General features: G+C 37.1%; 1 protein-coding gene across 24 annotated transcripts in view; it reads left to right on the top strand.

Moving 5' to 3' along the window:
• The window catches only part of CLIP1 (CAP-Gly domain containing linker protein 1), a 162715-nt gene extending 147078 nt beyond the window's left edge, over positions 1–15637 (top strand). For 16 of the 24 annotated variants that reach the window (XM_056821829.1, XM_056821816.1, XM_056821818.1 and 13 more), the window contains 7 exons: positions 1895–1947; positions 5494–5514; positions 8148–8265; positions 8388–8538; positions 11169–11206; positions 12935–13053; positions 13831–15637. In XM_056821829.1, the coding sequence (XP_056677807.1) occupies positions 1895–1947; positions 5494–5514; positions 8148–8265; positions 8388–8538; positions 11169–11206; positions 12935–13053; positions 13831–14056 (726 nt within the window). In that variant the 3' untranslated portion in view covers positions 14057–15637. The remainder of the gene's footprint in view (positions 1–1894; positions 1948–5493; positions 5515–8147; positions 8266–8387; positions 8539–11168; positions 11207–12934; positions 13054–13830) is intronic. The other 8 variants (XM_056821831.1, XM_001364467.4, XM_056821815.1 and 5 more) reach the window with 1 other exon arrangement.
• The last annotated feature ends 2736 nt before the right edge of the window (positions 15638–18373 follow it).

The following is an 18373-nucleotide window of genomic DNA, read 5'->3' as shown; positions in this document are numbered from 1 at the left end:
ATTTATATTAATGAATAGATAAGAATACTTTCTAATAAATGTACCTATATATGAATTACTTACAAATGATGCATCTGACATGCTCTAAGCCTTAAAAATACCTTTGTGTGTGAGAGATAAAAACTAGCATGAGTGCCCCTCTCACTCAAATAAAAAACCTGGAGTCAGAAAGTAAGAGTTGAAGAGACAGAAATTTATTTCTTTTCCTCATGAGGAAGGCCTAGTGGCAAATGCAAATGCCTGGACACAAATACAAACATTATATAGGTTCCTGAGATTTCCCCACTCCCTCCACTTTCTGACCCCCCCCCCCATCTGAGGGGCCAGGATTTAAATCTTGGTGTGAAGTCTGCCCCAATCAGAAAAATAGCAAGATACATGACCTTATTCACTTGGGATGGATAAGAATTAAGAATTTTACCCTAAGTTTTCAAGGGTAAGAAAAGATAAAGAAGCAGCTGCAGCTGAACCAAGTGACCTTATTTCTTGAGCCCTGATGATGTCCTTTGAAGTGAGATAAAGAGTCCAGTCCAGACATATTTGAAGCTAAAAACAGACATTTCATTCTTGATTGGGGATGGGGGTGGGGGGCAAGTGGATGCTTTTCCTTGAGGAGGACACATTTAATTTTATATTATGTGCCTTCTGGCTTTAGACTTGACTTTGACCTTTGTGAGCAGCTCTTTTGCTTGAGAGAGAATGCATATTGTAATAGAGAGCAAGACAGAAGGAGGGGACTTGAAAGATGCTGGGGCAAATTCCTTGTTCACAATATGTAACACTTATTCAGTATCTCTGAGTACAGAAATGGATACCATCCAGTGGTTCTGTCACCCCTGACCCAGTTCTGGGTCATAGTTCTAGAGTAGAGGGAAGTGGGCACAAGTGATGAGCAGGGGCCTGGCTGTGTACTAAATGTTATGATAAGGAAAGGTATATATTTTATCTGCTGTCATAATACATATATTTCTATTTTGGTGAATATACATATGCCCCTTCGACATGATGGAGTTATAGTAAAGTATATTTGGGACTAAAGCTTGGTTAAGTTTAGTATTCTCACTGAATTTCTAGGAAACATATTTTTAACCATCAATAGCAGCTAATAGCCCCAAAATTCAAGAGATTGAAGAATCCTTGTTTTATCTGTCGAAATTTTTCACTCAGAATTTCAGAGCTTCATATGTTGTTTTTGCATTATTTCTGCACTTTTGGTAAAAATATCTGTAAGAAACCTTTTTTAAACATTCTTCTCTTTGCTATGTAATGCTTACAAGTTCAGATTGGTATGTGTAAAATTTATGGCAATAAAAGGTAGATGAACCTTCAAAGTATAAAATCAATTCAGTTGAACTCCGCAAATATTTATTTAAATATCTATTATGTGGATAGTACCGTGCTGGGCTCTGAGATACATACCAAGTTAAGCAATACCATTCTTTGTCCTCGTGGAATTTATAATCTAGTACTTAGATAAGACACATGCATACTCCAGTCCTCCCTCACTTTAAAATTGTGGCAATTGAAGCTAAGAAAGGTAAATTATTAATGTCATGCAGATACAAGTGGTAGACCTGAGACTAGAATCCAAGTCTCTTAATGAGTTCAGTATTCTGTCTACTTTGACAAGACTCTTTAGAGCTCCTGAAGAGTGAGTTGTAAAGGCTTGGGCACTTTTTAAGCAATAAGTATTGTCATTTGATTCCATTTTAGGAACTTAACAGATTTACATTTTAGTTTCACCAATTTTTTAGAGAAAACCGATTGCTTTTGGACCTTTATTGGTAGATACCAGTGGAAGCTGTGGACATGCCATATGGGATAAATAATTGGTCCTCTTGCTGCTTACCATGAAATTTAACCCTTTTTTTAATGGTTTTTCTTTTCTTTTTAGCTGGAGGGAGAGAGATCTGTACTCAATAACCAGCTTTTAGAGATGAAAAAGAGGTAAGGGTTTTTTTGCTATGAGTGATTTTTCAACGTGGGTAGTATTGTCAAAGTGTTTGAACTTTCTTTAAAAGGAATGAAAAAGGAAAGCTTCTTATACCCAGAAAACTGCATGGTGGTAGTCTGGCCTTTATAACTAGTAACAGTGAAAAAAATTAAATGTAAATATTATCATTTTGGATAGCATTAAAGCTTGAGAGAGAGAACAATGAACATGTTAAGGCATATTCAATTGTATTTATCTCTACTTTACAAGTTCTCTTCCTATATCGCACAACTTCTGCTAGATATAACCAAAAATACGATTTAATTTTTTGCTTGAAGTACCAGAAACTTGTTCAAAACTTGATTTTGAAAGTATGAAAAAGTAGTTTTTTCTGTCATAGCAATAGTAATTGATTGAAAACAAATAATTTTTAAGGTTCCAACTAACTTTCTAAAAAAGTGATTTAATAGTGTTATATTTTTTTTGTTTAACAATGGCAACGCAGGATTATTTTAATCATTATTTTGAGTAATGAACTCTGCCCCCTGGTAACCTCTTCAGAAGCTTGATGCTTGTGCCTCCTAATGGAATTAAACTCTGTTCTTACTGAATGGGCAGTTTGTATCCATCAAGAAAAACTCTTTGCTTAGTTGTGCATGCTAGACAAGCTTGAGCTGTACATGTGCCCAGAGAAACAGAACCTTGGTCTGTAGTTTGCAGTCAGAATGCTGAATGAGAGCTATTGTCTAACCAATAGAACTAGATTGGATCTGTTTTTAAAATATGTTCTCTGGAGGAGAGCAGCTTACCCATGGAATAATCTTCCATGCTTTAAAAAAAGTGTTTGGCCTTTTATTGCTAGAGCAGATTGGCATCCCCATTCCCCCCACTGTTGACAAGTCTACCTCTTGTGAACATGATGTCCTACCTAGGCATTTCTGTGCTTTATTCAGGGAGTCTTTCAGCTCCCTAAATTTCATTGTAACTTATATTAGGTCAGTTTGAAGGAGTAATTTGGGTCCTAAGCAAGGCAGGTTGAGCTGTGGTCCTTTCATTTAAAGTGCCACTAGATTGATTAATGAATTAGTGATGACCTGTCCAGATGAGCTGACTTGTGGCAGGCCATATGTTAGGAAAATAAAAGCAAAACTTTAAAAATTAATCAGGACTGGAGGTAGCTGGGTGGCTCAGTGGATTGAGAGCCAGGTCCAGAGATAGGGTTCAAATCTGGCCTCAGACATTTTCTAGCTGTGTGACCCTGGACAAGTCACTTGATCCCCATTGCCTAGCCCTTACCACTCTTCTGTCTTAGAACCAATACACAGTATTGATTCTAAGATGGAAGGTAAGGGTTTTAAAAAAAATTAATCAGGACCTACGTTTCTCTCTCTTAAAAAGCTCTTCATATAAGCTCTGAGGAATCTATGAAAAGATAAAATAGTGCTTGTTCCTTTATAACTTTTGCAAATGATTTTATAAATAATGCACTAACATAGTTTCAGACAGTCTTTGGGGTTTTTTAAAAATAGGTTGATTGAATATTTTTTTCCTCCGAATGACTTTTATTTAAGAGTAACTTTAGGAGTCAATCCTATCATTTTTTAACCCTTATTTGCTTGACAAAATGAAGTTATATGAAAATGTTTCCATAATTCACTTGCCTTTCACAGTGAACTTATTTAGTCTATTTAATATGTTCGTGCCAGATTTAAAGGTCTATGAAATTATCTTTCCCTCATTTTTCCCCGTCTATACTGCCAATTAAAGCCCTTAGAATATTTAGAAAAATAGACTGACAAATATACATTTTCCTACCCAAGAATGGGAAACTTCTAATGTGGGGGTGCTCTGAAGCCCAATTCCAGGTGTTAGAATTGTCATTTTTTAAAAATCTCTCTAGACTCATTTTCTTTTTGGAAATCTCAGTGCAAAACTTATTTTGACTAATGAATTGTGCTCCTAAATGTCAGCTTCAGTGCTATAAGTGGATTCTCTTCAGCTCTGCATTTGTAACTACTAATGAAATTCACTTAAATATTCTAAAATAAATTTGATAGCATACTTGTATAAAAAACTAAAGAGATGCTAATTTGTTCTTTCCCAATTAACTTGAGAGAATATCTGTGCCTTCAGTGTAAAGATTCTAAGACCTAGAGTTCAAAACCTCCAAAGGAGGAGCACAAGTGACTTTAGGAGATTACTTAACTTCCTTGGGCTTTTATCGCTCATTATAAAATTAAGCATTTTGGACTAGATAGTTTGTGAGGTCTTTTTCTGATCAAATTAGGATCTCATCACGTTAATAGTCCAAGAAGCAAAGCACCTACCAAACAATCGAATTTTAAAATTGCTCAGAATAAAAATGCAAACTAATTTAATACAAGAGATTCTGAAAAAATAGCTTTGCATCAATGGTCATTTTGTTGAAATTCAATTTGAATGCTACTTTCAACTCCAAAGAAGCTTTTATAGAAAAAAATTTTTGAAAAAAATTTGAAAGCCATTATTCATATTCAAAATGAGCTATTTAAAAGTGAACAAAGTTATTCTGAAAAAATACATTTTAGTAGTAGTTCAGTTATACCAAAATGTTATATGAGGTATGCACATCCATTTGCCCCTTTTAAAAGCACTTCACACTTTAGTTTTTAGAGTAGGGAAACATGTTGTCATTAATAAATAAGAGCAGCTATGTGTGTTGGAGAGCAGCAGTAAGTGTGAGGTGAGAACATATCCCAAATCCTCCTCCTTTGTTTAGCTGAAATTGTTTTAAAATGGGGCTTGTCCTTTCCAAGCTGTTTCCAAGGGATCTGATGAAAAAAATAAAATAAACTTTACCATTATCAATACAATAATTCAGATTCCATATGAAAATGTGGTTTCAATACGCTCAACCCATGATAGCAGGCCTTTGGCAACAGGAAAGCCTCTTTGAGCTTTGGGAGTCAGTTTACTTCCCCAGTTTCTCTAGTCTTTCATGATGCTGAGGAAGTTAACTTCAAGGCCAAAAATCCAGAAACAAGCAGCTTTTACCTTCTCCAGTGATTCTTCCTGGAGCAAATATTTCCATGGAAAACAATACTTGTTTGATGCTATTATTTATATACTAAAATTGGGGATTATATGTTCCTTCAGCTCATTAGACTCATTGTGGATTGCTAACTGTCTTACTGTCTCTGGGCTTGCGCAACTTATCAATGCTCATTTCACTCCTCTCTTTTCCCTTTCCTACTCTTGCTTCCTTTGCTATATCTGTGTGTCTTTAATGGTAAGACTAAAAAAAGTCTATCCACGTTATAATAAATAATTTTTATATTTTTTTAGTAAAAAATTGTTGTATATATTTTTGGCTGCCTTTGTCCCTCAGTGTCTTGCTTTTGTTTTGTAAAATACTCTTTGCAGTATTTATATATTTATATATATACATATATATATACATACACACATATTTTTTATTTATATGATAAAGAATTTCAGTGCAAATTTAGTTCTCCTTACTGTATTTTGCATTTCTCTTCATGTTTCTAACATGTGGTTCTTGTTATCTTGCATTTTTAAAGCTTGCCCAGTAACACTTTAAGGTATTTGCTTCATTACTGGAATTTATTTCTATTGCGGTAGTAAGAAAAGAATCTGGGCACTGTGTTCCCCTTTAAAATAATAAATCAACTCTGTTCAATCATTGCTCAGCCTTTATTTGATTGACAAATTATAGGGGAGCCATTTTAATCCAAGTAATTTACCTTCTGATGGTTGTAGATTTGTTGAGTGCTAGATTTTATTAATGGAAGTAGTTTTTAGGTTGGTTGTGAGACTGAGGTTTGGTCCTAAGAACAATCTGCTTGGTGGAACTAACAGGATTTGGCACAAGAAGGAACTCTCACACAAAGTTATGCATTTCAGATCTGCCTAAACATACTTATTTTGGCAAATGAGGCTACCATTTGTCTTTTATTCTAAACTTCAAACCCCAAGGATAGTAGCATTTTACCACTTGTGTGACCTTAGGTAGTAACTTATCCTCCCCAGGTTTGGATTCAGTGGCCTCTAAGGTCTCCAACTCTATATCTTTGGTCCCTTGAACAAATAGCATTAATGGTAAAATTAATCATTCTATACAACAAAAGTGCTGTTCAGCAGCTCTTTATACAAAATAGACATCTTCTCTAAAGCTTTTGTCCTGCCAGCTGAGAATTCTGTGAGAGAGAAGCAAGTAAGGACCCCCCCTCTCAGAGGAGCATTCTTTAACATTCATTCATTCCTTCTCCCCTGCCCCACCCCACAGATAGACATCCCATATGATCTGGGTGAGTTTTAACCTTAATTATAGAAGAATCCAGCTGTTTTGTGTCCATATTCTCTCAGCAGCAACAATTAAAAATTATGCTTTTCATTAGGTTAGGTGATCACTCAAGGCCATTTTGGCAGTATAAGTAAGCTATTGGATGAATTTCCTAGAAAAGCAACTTGTGAGAGAATCACAAGATTTGGACACAGGTATGATTTCCTTGTTTCTGAATCTTTAAAATCATAGCCATTTTATCTACTTGATGGCAGGTTCCAACACCTTAATTTGAAATCAGTCATTTTATATAAAATGAAGTAAGTCCCTGTCTTTAGCAGAAACCCTACTTTCTCATTCCCTTATTCTTTTGAGAGCACTGTTGTCTGCTCTTCTCCTATTTAGATTTAAGAAATCGTGGTATATTCAAGCCAGAATATTTTTGTAAAACCCAGATTCTTCTCTTACTACCTACCATTCTGGAGTCTAAAATGTAAGCTGAACAATGAGATATAAAGACAGCACTTATCTTTTCATCTTTGCTTGGGTTTTCAAATTACCCGTAGTCATTATACAATTGTAATTTATGTGCTGGATATCATGGGTCTCACTAAATTGACACAAATAAAGAGTATGAGTTTTAACCTGGGCCTGCTAGCTTTTCCATTCTCTAGTTTGTCATGAGAAGGTTGTATCCAATACTGAGTGCTGTCCTGTTCACCAGCTATTTGTGATGTAACTAAATGTAATTTGGCTGATAGAGCTTAAGATGATGATATCTTGGGGGAAATAAGTCATTTAGACTCTAGGTTGTAGGACAGTTAAGAAAATATAACCCCTAGGTAGATTTATTCTCCCCTTCCCCCTCACCCTCCAGTGCACTATTTTTATAATAGCAGCTTGTTCTCCTCATTCCCTTGGACAATTCATTTTTTTCCCTTTATACTAACCTCTTTCTGGATTGTCTTTACTTTCACACCTTCTCCCGTCCCTCCCTCCATTTTGTAACTTCCCCACTCTAGGTCTTTTTCTATCTCTTTGCACTTCCTCCCCCACCCCTACCCCCTTCTTTCTTTGGCTATGAGCTGAAGGCTTTCCTGCCATTGAAGGGTTCAAATAGCTCTCTAGGATATTGGATTAAGGAAATACCCAAAAGTCATTTTTACTAGAATCAAAGATCTTGAGTCAATCACAGGCCTAGAATTGCAGTTCAAGTATTCTGTGACTCATCAGCCTCTTCTCTGCCATCATTTCCAACCTAATAAATAGCCATAACTTTCTCTGGCCTTTATACAGTTATGTTTAATATCCCTTTTAGATTTTGCAGTTCCTGAGCAATAATCTAAATTTTTCTTGGCGCACAGGCAATAGTAACTAATGTTGTTATTATTGCTTTGGTGTAATTTGCCTCTTAAAAGAGTACAAATTTCTTAATAAGCAAACATAAATTAGTGAGGACCAGAAGATACTTCCAGCATAATCAGCGCTTTGCATGACTAATGTATTATTAAGCTTTGCATGTGGTTTTTGTTGCTCGGGTGAGAATTATTCCAGGAAGTACCAAAATTCAATTTGAAATTAGATTTTGGCAAATTGTTTTATTTGACAGTTTCTGAGTCTACACCTTCCAAACCAATTCACGTTTTTCCTTAAATTCAAATGGATTGGATGATATGCAGATTCTGGCATGTATATGCATAGGTAAACTTTTTTTATTTTGTCTTTCTGCATTAAGTAAAATTCTACCTGCTTTTGCAGTGTAATAGTTTTGAGATCCTTACAAATCTCATAAATTTGTTTCAGTAGTCTTAGAAATTAACTTATAAGCTCATTTTGCATTTGGATTTGAACACATACACATGTTTGTCTGTGTATGCTGATAATTCTTGGTTGGTTTCTGGAACTATTTAATAACTCTCTTTGGTCTTTTAGAGAATTCGTGTACAAAGCAGACCCTGATGAAGAGCGAGCCTCCTTACAGAAGTCCATCAGTATCACTAGTGCCTTGCTCACAGAGAAAGATGCAGAGCTGGAAAAACTCAGGAACGAGGTACGGTACTGTCTGGAGATGTGTGTACATGTGTACACACACACACACACACACACACACACACACACACACCCCTTTATTACACTCCCCTGCCTCACTGTTGACAATAACATTTATTCCAGGTCACTGTGCTCAGGGGAGAGAACGCTTCTGCCAAGTCTTTGCATTCAGTCGTTCAGTCATTAGAATCTGATAAGGTGAAGCTTGAGCTAAAGGTGAAGAACTTGGAGCTGAAACTGAAAGAAAACAAGAGGCAATTGAGTGGCTTTGGAGGTAAAAGCAAACAGTACTCTTGGTGCTCACGTAGATTTAACCAGCATTGACCAAGCTCAGAGCATGTGCTAATGTGTTTACTGTGTAGTCAAGCCTCATCAGAGATGGCAAGGATACAGAGGTGTAAAAAGGCATTCTTTGCACTCAAAGAACTTAAATTCCATAGAAGGGACATGGCAAGTACAATACAAATTACAATAAATAGCCAATAAGCTAAGGAAATCACTGAGAGGCTCTGTGGAGGAGAACCCATGATTAACCACCCTTCCTCTGATAGAAAGGATATAGTGCTATTCCAGGGTCAGCATAGACTGGAGAGTGGGAGCTGGTGCTATACAGTACTGGATTGGGAAGCTGAAGAAACTGTGTTCAAATTCTGACTACCTGGATGACTTCAGACTTGGGCCTTAGTTTCCTCCTCTATAAAATTATGGTATTGGATTCCATGACCTTTGAGGTCCATTCCAGCTCTTGATGCATGATCCTCTGTCCCTACTTGTGAATGTTTCTTTAAAGTAGCTGACCTTTATACTGACTTAGTGGACACAGATTTTTTTGCACCTACAAGACCAGAGGTATTGATAATTTATATCGACTTTGTTGTGACTTTGACCCCTTGGTGTGATATTTCTATTCTCTGACATCCCCATCCAGAATGACTTTTTAAGAGAATGATGTCACAGAAATAACCGGGATAATAGATTAGACAGAAAAGAAGGTTAAACTATGGATATAATCAAAACCTATTAAAGTATGGAGTGTCTAGATAAGTTTCCATGAGCTTTTTTTGTAGGCCTCTTCCCAGATAGGCTTACTTCTTACTGCCTAAGCATTCTAAATAAATCATCTTATGGTCACAGTGCTCATTGGAGAAAATGTTTCTGCCTCTTAAGCCCTAACCCTAACATTTAATCACTATAGGTCCTTGTGGGCCTTCCCAACCTTGTCTATGTGGACCTGATCTGGTCACAGGGCACACCAGAAAAAAAACCATCATTTTCTCTCTGGCTCTTTTGCCCTCATCTATGGTTTACTTGGGGAAAATTTCCAAATAGGCTTATGTCTAGATTTCTGAGAATATGAGGGAAAGAAAGAAGCATTTGTTTAGGGTCTACTTTGTGCCAGTTACACTTTGCTAAACACTTTTCAAATATCTCATTTTGACCTCACAACAACCCTGTGGGCTATGGTTATCATCCTCATTTAACAGATGAGGAAACTAAAGTTAAGTGACTTGCCCTGGGTCACACCGCTCCTAATTTTAAGGCTAGATTTTAACTTAGGTCTTTCTGATTCCAAACTCAGTGCTCTATCCACTTTCCACCTCATTTACAAATAAGTAACAGGATCCTTCAGTCTTATAGCATTCAAGGTAAGAAATACATATTTGTAGAAGCCATAAGCTTCCCTTGGAAGGTAAGGAAACACGAGTGATGCCACCCTTGAATCCTAGTGAAATTCCTATCTCCCACAAAATCTCACACAGTACTTTCCAAGCTCATAATGATATACTATAACTTATCCCATTGAAGCAAATTCACTTTTAAGATCCCAATCTGAATAATATAATTGTAGTTCGAAGGGGTATGTTCCTGATCTCTTGCTTCCTCATGTCATATTTTGTAGTCTCCTCACCCACTAGACCTTGAGCTAAAAAATACCTCATAATCATCTTCCTTTTCTAAAAGACACACTGCTTTAGAATACCCTTTCTCTCTAGAAGCATCACTTTTCAACTTGAATTTACTCATGAGGCGACTCCTAAAGTTGGCACTTCCAAAGAAGTCTCCCTTCTCTTGTTAAGAAATGCTTCTGCTCTAGACAGGAAAAACATTGCTCAGGAGTTCCTCTGGTGTACTACATGAGCAGCTTTCCTGGCTATTGTGATCTTTAGGTCGGCCCTCTAAGGGCATTCTGAGAATGTCTGCCTTCATAATTTCTCCCATATTTGTTGGTTTCCCCTTATGGCACTGTACATGAGGGGATGAAGGGGGATACCCTTTGCTTCTTCCTGATGTAAAAAATAATAAATAGTGAGTCATAAAAATAAAATATTTATTAAAATATATAAGTTTAACAAAGGATTTCTAATTCTAAGGGATTCTAAAGAACCACTTCTCCTGTGTTTCACAGGCTACACTAATCCTCCCTGATCTGACTAACCCAAATTTATGCTATCTAAATAAAAACTACCACTAGTAACCTTATAATTCGTAACTTCGCCTTCAAATTATAAAATAGCAAAAGCTAGCTGGTTGAGTCTCAACAAGAATCAAGTTAGGACTGAGCCTTAACAGACTGAGAGTCCAAACCAAAGACCAGGTTTTTCTTTGGCCTTCTCAGAGTTAAATAATCTATGAAAACCACAATAGATAGTCAGTAGTGTTTCCCAAGTTGGCAAGGAAAACACTGAGCTCCTTCAGGTCTTTCCCTCAGACAGAGAGAGAGGCAAAAATATTACCTCCTCCAGCCCTGAGAGAGTCTCAGAGTAGGTTTCTGCCAACTGCCCAAGGCCAACCCCCAACTGCCAGAGAGAGAAATTGACACAGAAAAGCTTCATCGGTATTTTACACTGTGTTTCACAGACCATAAGAAGTTACCATTATCTTTCAATTTTTTTTTCATTTAAGGTAATTCTGAAGAGGAAGAAAGCGCTCAAGAGAGTCAGGTAAGTAGAGCATGTTTTTTAAAAACCTGATTTTTCTAAAAGGCCACAATTAACAAAATTTAATACATGTATTAACATAGGTGAGCTGTTTTACATTTTAAAATATCACTGTACATCTGCAGATATCCATCTTTTATTTAAAAATTAGGGACCTAACGTGTTTTTGAAGTTGGGACTTGCTATATACCTAATTATCTATGATAAACTATATGTTAAGTGCTTTTTTATACTTTATAATTCTACATAAATTTAATTATCCTCTGACCTGTCAAAAACCACCTCTCGTTTCCTACTAATCACTAAGATGGGAATGTTGGGGAGGGAGGAACAAATGTTTAAGAGGACTTCTGTAATTCAATCTTTAGACTATCTTTGTTTGCTTAGTTTGCCTCTTCTAGCAGTAATGCCCTATTAACATTGTTTTCTCTTTTCCCCCCCCTCCCCTCTTTTGCTTCTGCCTATTTCGTCTGCTGCTGGCCACACTTTCTTCCACTCAGCAAATGGTTCGTTTGTTTCCTAAGCTTTTATTCTGTGGTTATGTGCAGTTTCCATCCCTGTTCTTGTCCAATAAATGATTTTATTCTCTACTTATTCCCCTCACCCCAGAGATCCCCCTCTGAAAACCTGGACATTAGGTTCTTGGCCAGATGGCACCTAAAAATATCAGAGATTAGTTTGGGAAATGAAAATGGAAGTTGGAAGCTGTGTTTTGAGGGAATCTGGTCGCTCCTCATCCTGGGAGGGATACTCTGCAGCAATAGATTATATTGGTCTGTTGCTTTTTTCCATAATGGGTCAACAAAAAAAATGCTGATGTAGTCAAGGTGGAAGAGTATGTGTTTATAGACTGAATGATGAACTCATAAACAATCAAAGTTGGTCTATATTCCATCCTATTTAAATGTTATCAAGTGAGGCTGGTCTAAAAGAATTATTTGTAACTTTAAGCATTTGCAGGAGAGACAGAAGGTGCTGGAGACCCATTTAATTTTGGAATCAGTGGATGGTCCTTCATTACTTCAGGACGCCTCTTCCTCTGTTAGCCTCACAGCCATTGTTAGTTATGGCCCATTTTGCCTTAATTCCCTCTTCTCAGTGTGTCTGCTTGGCTTTCTTACCCAAAATGGAGTTTTTGCTTATCCCCCAATTCTGTACAGTTGTTTGGCCTATTGCTCCTGTACCTTTTGAAGCTGACAGTGCCAGTTAGCATGATGCTGAGCTCTAGGATAAAGAGGATCTCTCATGGACACCAGTATGTGGGAGGGAAAATATTGGTCAAGCCTTGTGCTATTTTGGACCACATATGAATAAGGAGAGTACTAAGATGTTGAAGTTATTGGAGAAATCTTTCTTCCTACTGAAAGAAAAACTACTTGATTGTAATTTTCCATAGTAATCACATGGTTCATCAGTTTGATTCCAGTGAAACATTGGACTGATGTTTTTAAAAATCAATGTAGCCCACTTGAAGCTGAAATAAATCTTTTCAGCAGAATTTTAAACAAGTTTAAAATCTTTAAGTTGTCCTAAGTTAAGATCTTAGCTGGACAACTCACTTCCAATGCATGTGACAACATTTATTTCGTAGTGGCCAATATTGACCCTTCCAGTTATGCTGCTCAGTTGTAGTATGTCAGTATGCTCCCTGGTGCTTTTGTATCTGGTAGGTCCCAGACATTTTGTATATACTATGGTTTTTCCCTTTTTTTTTGTCTTCAAATGAACCAGATTGATTTCCTGAATTCAGTAATAGTGGATCTTCAGAGGAAGAATCAAGACTTGAAGATGAAGGTTGAAATGATGTCTGAAGCTGCTCTCAATGGGAATGATCTGCACAACTATGACAGGTATTCAGTACTAACAGATTTATGACAAGGTGGTCTAATTCCAGTGGTTCATCAAAATAAACCTAGGAAGTACTGACAGGTAGATAGCTTTTCAAAGCTAGAATCTGAGGGGCAGCTGGGTGGCTCAATGGATGGAGTCAGGAGGTCCTGGGTTTAAATTTGGCCTCAGACACTTCCTAGCTGTGTGACCCTGGACAAGTCACTTAACTCCCATTGCCTAGCCCTTACCTCTCTTCTGCCTTGGAACTGATACTTATATCGATTTTAAGACAAAAAGTAAGGGTTTTTAACAATAGCTAGAATCTTTTAAATAACAAATGTTTGTTTCAGAGGTCGAAAACAATTTTCTGGGTAGTAGACAATTTAAAAAGCAAATTAATAGAACAATCAGTAATGGGATTTCATAAATAAAAAGGATAGTTACTCTCACAATTAGGTGGCACCATAGAAAGCGCTGGGCTTGAAGTCAGGAAGACTGGAATTCAAATGTGACCTCAGATACTAGCTGGGTGATCCTGGGCAAGTCATTCAGACTCTGCCTCAGTGTCCTCATCTGCAAAATGGGAATCATAGTAGCACCTACGTCCCAGGATTGTTGTGAGGATCAAATGAGATAATTTTTGTAAAACTTTGCACAGTCCTGACACATAGTAGATGCTTCATAAATGTTGGCTAATGTTGTTATATTGTTACTACCATTAAATTAAAGGAGAAAAGGCCATTGGGATGCATATTGTTAAAGCCAAGTTTCTAATTTTCTTTCTTTTGGGATGGCAGCGATGACCAGGAGAAACAGTTCAAGAAGAAACCTCGCCTGTTCTGTGATATCTGTGACTGCTTTGACCTCCACGACACTGAGGACTGTCCTACTCAGACCCAGGTGCCAGAGGATCCTCCCCACTCCACACACCATGGCAGCCGGAGCGAAGAGCGCCCCTACTGTGAGATCTGTGAGATGTTTGGGCACTGGGCAACCAACTGTAATGATGACGAGACTTTCTGATGCCCCCCCATGCCAGCAATGTTATCTTTTCAGATGCACTCACACTTGGACAATGTAACACCAGCATTTTGTGTGTGCAGACTTCAGGAAAATTCACATTATTTTTTGACCCCTTCAGCAAATCTAAAAAGAAAAGAATATTTTGCTCTTCCGTGAACAACCCTTTTTATTCTTTCTTCGAGCTAAAGTTGAAATAATAAATAGGTGAGTTGTCACCTCTTATCTGTCTTCTTTATGTGTTTGATATTTAATAAGACATTTGCACCAGATGCCATTATGTTAATTATCCATAGGGAAACCTCATGGAACAGAGAATTATCCCTATGTTATCTTATTTAAATAAAACTTAAAATTATGCTGTTAATTTTCATATTTGCACTAAAATGTTTCAAGGCTGCATTTGTACATTTAGATTTTTTTAAAAATAGCTTTGACACTGGAATGAGTTGAAAAAAGTGTTCCCTTTTACATTTTCATCTTCTCATTTGAAATGTCTTATTCTTGATCAAAGAATTCATGAGCTCTGTGTGCTGCGCCACGTGGATGTCAGTGGTGCCTTTATTTCAGGCTTGATGTGTTGTGTAAATATGAAATCATGAAGCAGGGAAAGGGAAGGGAGGACCCCTTGGAGTTCCTGGGAGGACAACTTAGGACCCGGAGGCTGCCTACATTTACTATTCTTTCTGGGATTTTTTTTCTTTTTCTTTTTGCATAAACTTAGCTTCTATATATTATGTATATATTTTCTAAAATCTCTATTTTTGGGAAAAAGCATACAGGAAGTTTTGTTTTCAGATTTTTTACTTTATTAAAGGAAAATTTTTTAAGAAATATCTTAGGTTCATTTCAACATGCCTGCCTAACCCAGAAAAAGCACCACATGGTCTTGCAACTATAAAAGTTTTTATTTGACTCTTTTAAAACCTGTATATTGGAGGTTGTTGGGGTTTTTTTCCTAGAAATTCATTTCTCCCTCTCACCTGTCACTATTTCTCCCAGCAGCCAATTACTTAATGAAGCAAAATTTCACCAAGAAATAAAACACTTAGGTTAACTAATTTTCAGACTTTCTCTGTGCTCCTCCCCTCTTCTGCTTTCTCTATTTTACTGGGTTTTTTTTTTTTTTTAATGAATGTAAGTTGGGAAATTCAACATGAATAATTTTGGATTTTCTTGTAGCAGAAATAAAATATAAAACCTCATCCAACAGAACAGTTTCTCAAACAGTTCAAATTATTTATCTTCTCTTGAATGTCTCATAGAATATGTAAAGAAAGAAATATATTGTATCTTCCATTCAATGTGTACAATATGGGTTTACTTTTCTTCCTACAATTGTATATATACCTTTGATGTATTCCCCTTCCCCCCAAGATTATAAACTGCGTATTTGGCACATGAATATATTTTTAAAGGAAAAACAAACTACTTCTGTGATCATCTGAAAATCTGAGTTTCAGATGTATGATAATAGGAATTGTTCTAAGAAGCTCAACATGTAAAGCAGTATTAAACTTTGGACAACTTGAGTGTTCTGTATCTACTTTAATAAAGGATTATTCTTTTGTTGGTGGTGGTAAATCTGGGTTACTCTGGGAGTGATTGTAGCTCCTTTCATACTAGTCATTAGGCCTCTCCTTCCACCAGTGCCTGAAAGATTCTTCACCTTGCAACTTTGCTAGTAATGATCTGCCCTGAATTAGACAACTACTTCTTAGAGTAAAGATCCCTCTCCATTCCATCACTGGTCCCAGACTTGAAACCTTTACCACATGATAGAACCTCTTTGCTTTGTGATCTCTAAGCAGAGTGTTCCACAACCCAGTATCATAGAATCCCAGAATTTGAAGGTTTGAAGGGATCTCAGCAGCCGTGTAGTCCAACCTATATCCCCAAAGAAGCCTTCAAGCGGCGTGAAGATCTCCACAGAAGTTGAACCTGCCACCTCCCATGGCAGTCCTGTTGAATTTTTGAACAGCACTTGGGATGGAGAAAGGCAAATGTCCCCATTCTTCACATCAAGAATAAATGTAACCTTCCTGCACCTTCACTCATTGTTCCTCTGCATGGCAGCCTTTAAATATTTGAAGATAACTATTAAGTCCCCCTCTGGGCCTCCTCTAGACTAAAGAACCCAGTTCCTTCAACCCATGCTCCTATGACAATAACACAGCCCTTCGCCGGTCTTCCCACTACACTTTGGACCCTCTCTAGTTCATCAATGTCCTTCTGAAACTAGGGTGTCCAGAACTGAACTCACAACTCCAGATGAGGACTGACAATAAAAGGCAAAGTTTAATGGGACTCTTCACCATTCCTGGAGACTGTGCCCCTCTTAATGCAGCCCAAGATCCATTAGCATTTGGGATGCCCACACCACACTACTGACTCATGGTTAGCTCACAGTCCACTTAACCCCCACATCTTTTTCAGAATAACTGCTGTCTAATCATGCCCTCTTCCCACCCACCTCCCATCTTATAGCTGTGAATTTGACTTTTTGTACCCAAATTCAAGTCTTTACATTTATTCCTGATGAATTTTTTCTTATTCCTGATGAATTTTTTCTTATTAGATTCAGCCCAGTACTCAAACCTACCAGAATCCTTTGGGATCCTGTCATCCCCCCTGTTAGCTGTCCCTCTGAGATTGTTGCCCTCTGCAAAGTTTGATGATCTTCATACCTTTATCCGAGTCATTGATGCAAATAATAAATAGCACATAAAAAAGCTATACAGGTGGAATATTTCACCACCAGCTGCTATTGTCTGACCATCCAACCACTTATAAATCTAAATCTTGATTGTGTTACTCTCCAAGCTCTATCTTTCCACCTTCTCCACAATAATAGTATGAAAAAACTTATTAAAAGGTTTGCTAAACTAGGCTAACTATGCCAGTGGAATTCTTTCCAGTTTAGTAATCATGCCAAAAAGGAAATGAGGTTAGCCTGGCATAACCTGTTCTTGATTGAGCCGTGCATCCTTTTTTTGCAATCATTTTTCTATCCAGATGTTTACCAAAATCTGATCATCTACAGCAGTAGATGATAGTCCTCCCCCCCACTTGTAAAATTTAAATTAGTTTCTCTGCTAAAAGTATTATATTTTTATGAGGTTTATTAAAGATTATGAAATAAAGAAAATACAAAATAAGAAAGCACATGCGTAGGCACAGAGCCCATTCACAACCACTTACTCTGCATCTTGCCTGCTAGGTAGAGAGCTGTGTGTGCTTAGAAGGGGAAGCAAAGAGAGCCGAAGTAGGCGGAGAGTCAATTTAAATACAAATTGTGTTCGAGGACTCAGGGAGATATAGGGAATTTTGGGAACTACCAAGGACTTCTGGGAATTGAAGTCTAGGGTTCAAATCCATTTTACATTACCCCCATTTGATCCTTTGGGAAGAGTTAACCCAAAAGGATCATGAAAACAATCAACTTAAAGATTACAATAATTTGAGGATAAGAGGAAAAAAGAACAAAACCAATAACTATTAGACGCATTGACAAAAAAAAATGGGGCAGTCCCCTTTGGCATGAAAGTATATATACAAACAAATGTTCAATCAACTATGTTCATTCTTGATCTAAAGTTCATTCTTGATCTTCTCATACAGCTTGTGGTCTGGAGGCATCTTCATGGTGTCTTCTCCAAACAGTTCAATTCCTGGATTGGAGAGGTACCATGTTTCTTAACCTAAAATTCTTCTCAATAGGAATTTAAGCTTTGCAATTTAAAATAATAATATTTTTACATTCCCCCCTTGAAGAGGGTGATTGAGAAAACACAGGATCACTTAGGGATGCATGGCTGAATTATGAGGTGTATGAATCAATTTGCAAGAGAATTTAAAAAGACATCAGAAAAATCCAAATAAAAAAGAAAATTTCTGGATGAAAATATAGACTTATCAAAGTCTTATGTGTAAAAATTCCAAGTAAAGGAAAAGTAAATCTATAATAGGTCCTTGAATCAGGGCCCAATTAAAACGATCTAAGCAATGATGCATTTACCCAGTCAGTAGCCAGGACTACAGAAAGTTTGCCACGCTTTGAAAGACAGAAAAGGGACTAGATTATAGAAGCCAAGTAGGAGCCAAGTTAGGGATACTCATCTGTAAATATTTTCAGAGTGAGTATGGATACAAGGAAGGCCTACATCTTAATGTATGTTAAGCGTCACAACCTTGAGTCTTCACACTAGGTTCAAGTCCTTTGTATTGGCTTGGAAGTGCACCAATCCTTCCTGGATTGGTTTCTTTGGCCTTGTGCAATGGCTCTTTTGTATATCTTGTCCTGGAATCAGACAAAATAAT

Source organism: Monodelphis domestica, chromosome 3 (assembly GCF_027887165.1).
Source record: "Monodelphis domestica isolate mMonDom1 chromosome 3, mMonDom1.pri, whole genome shotgun sequence".
NCBI classification, from domain to species: Eukaryota; Metazoa; Chordata; class Mammalia; order Didelphimorphia; family Didelphidae; genus Monodelphis; species Monodelphis domestica.
Note: the sequence above shows the minus strand (reverse complement) of the source record. Positions and strands in the feature narration are given on the sequence as shown.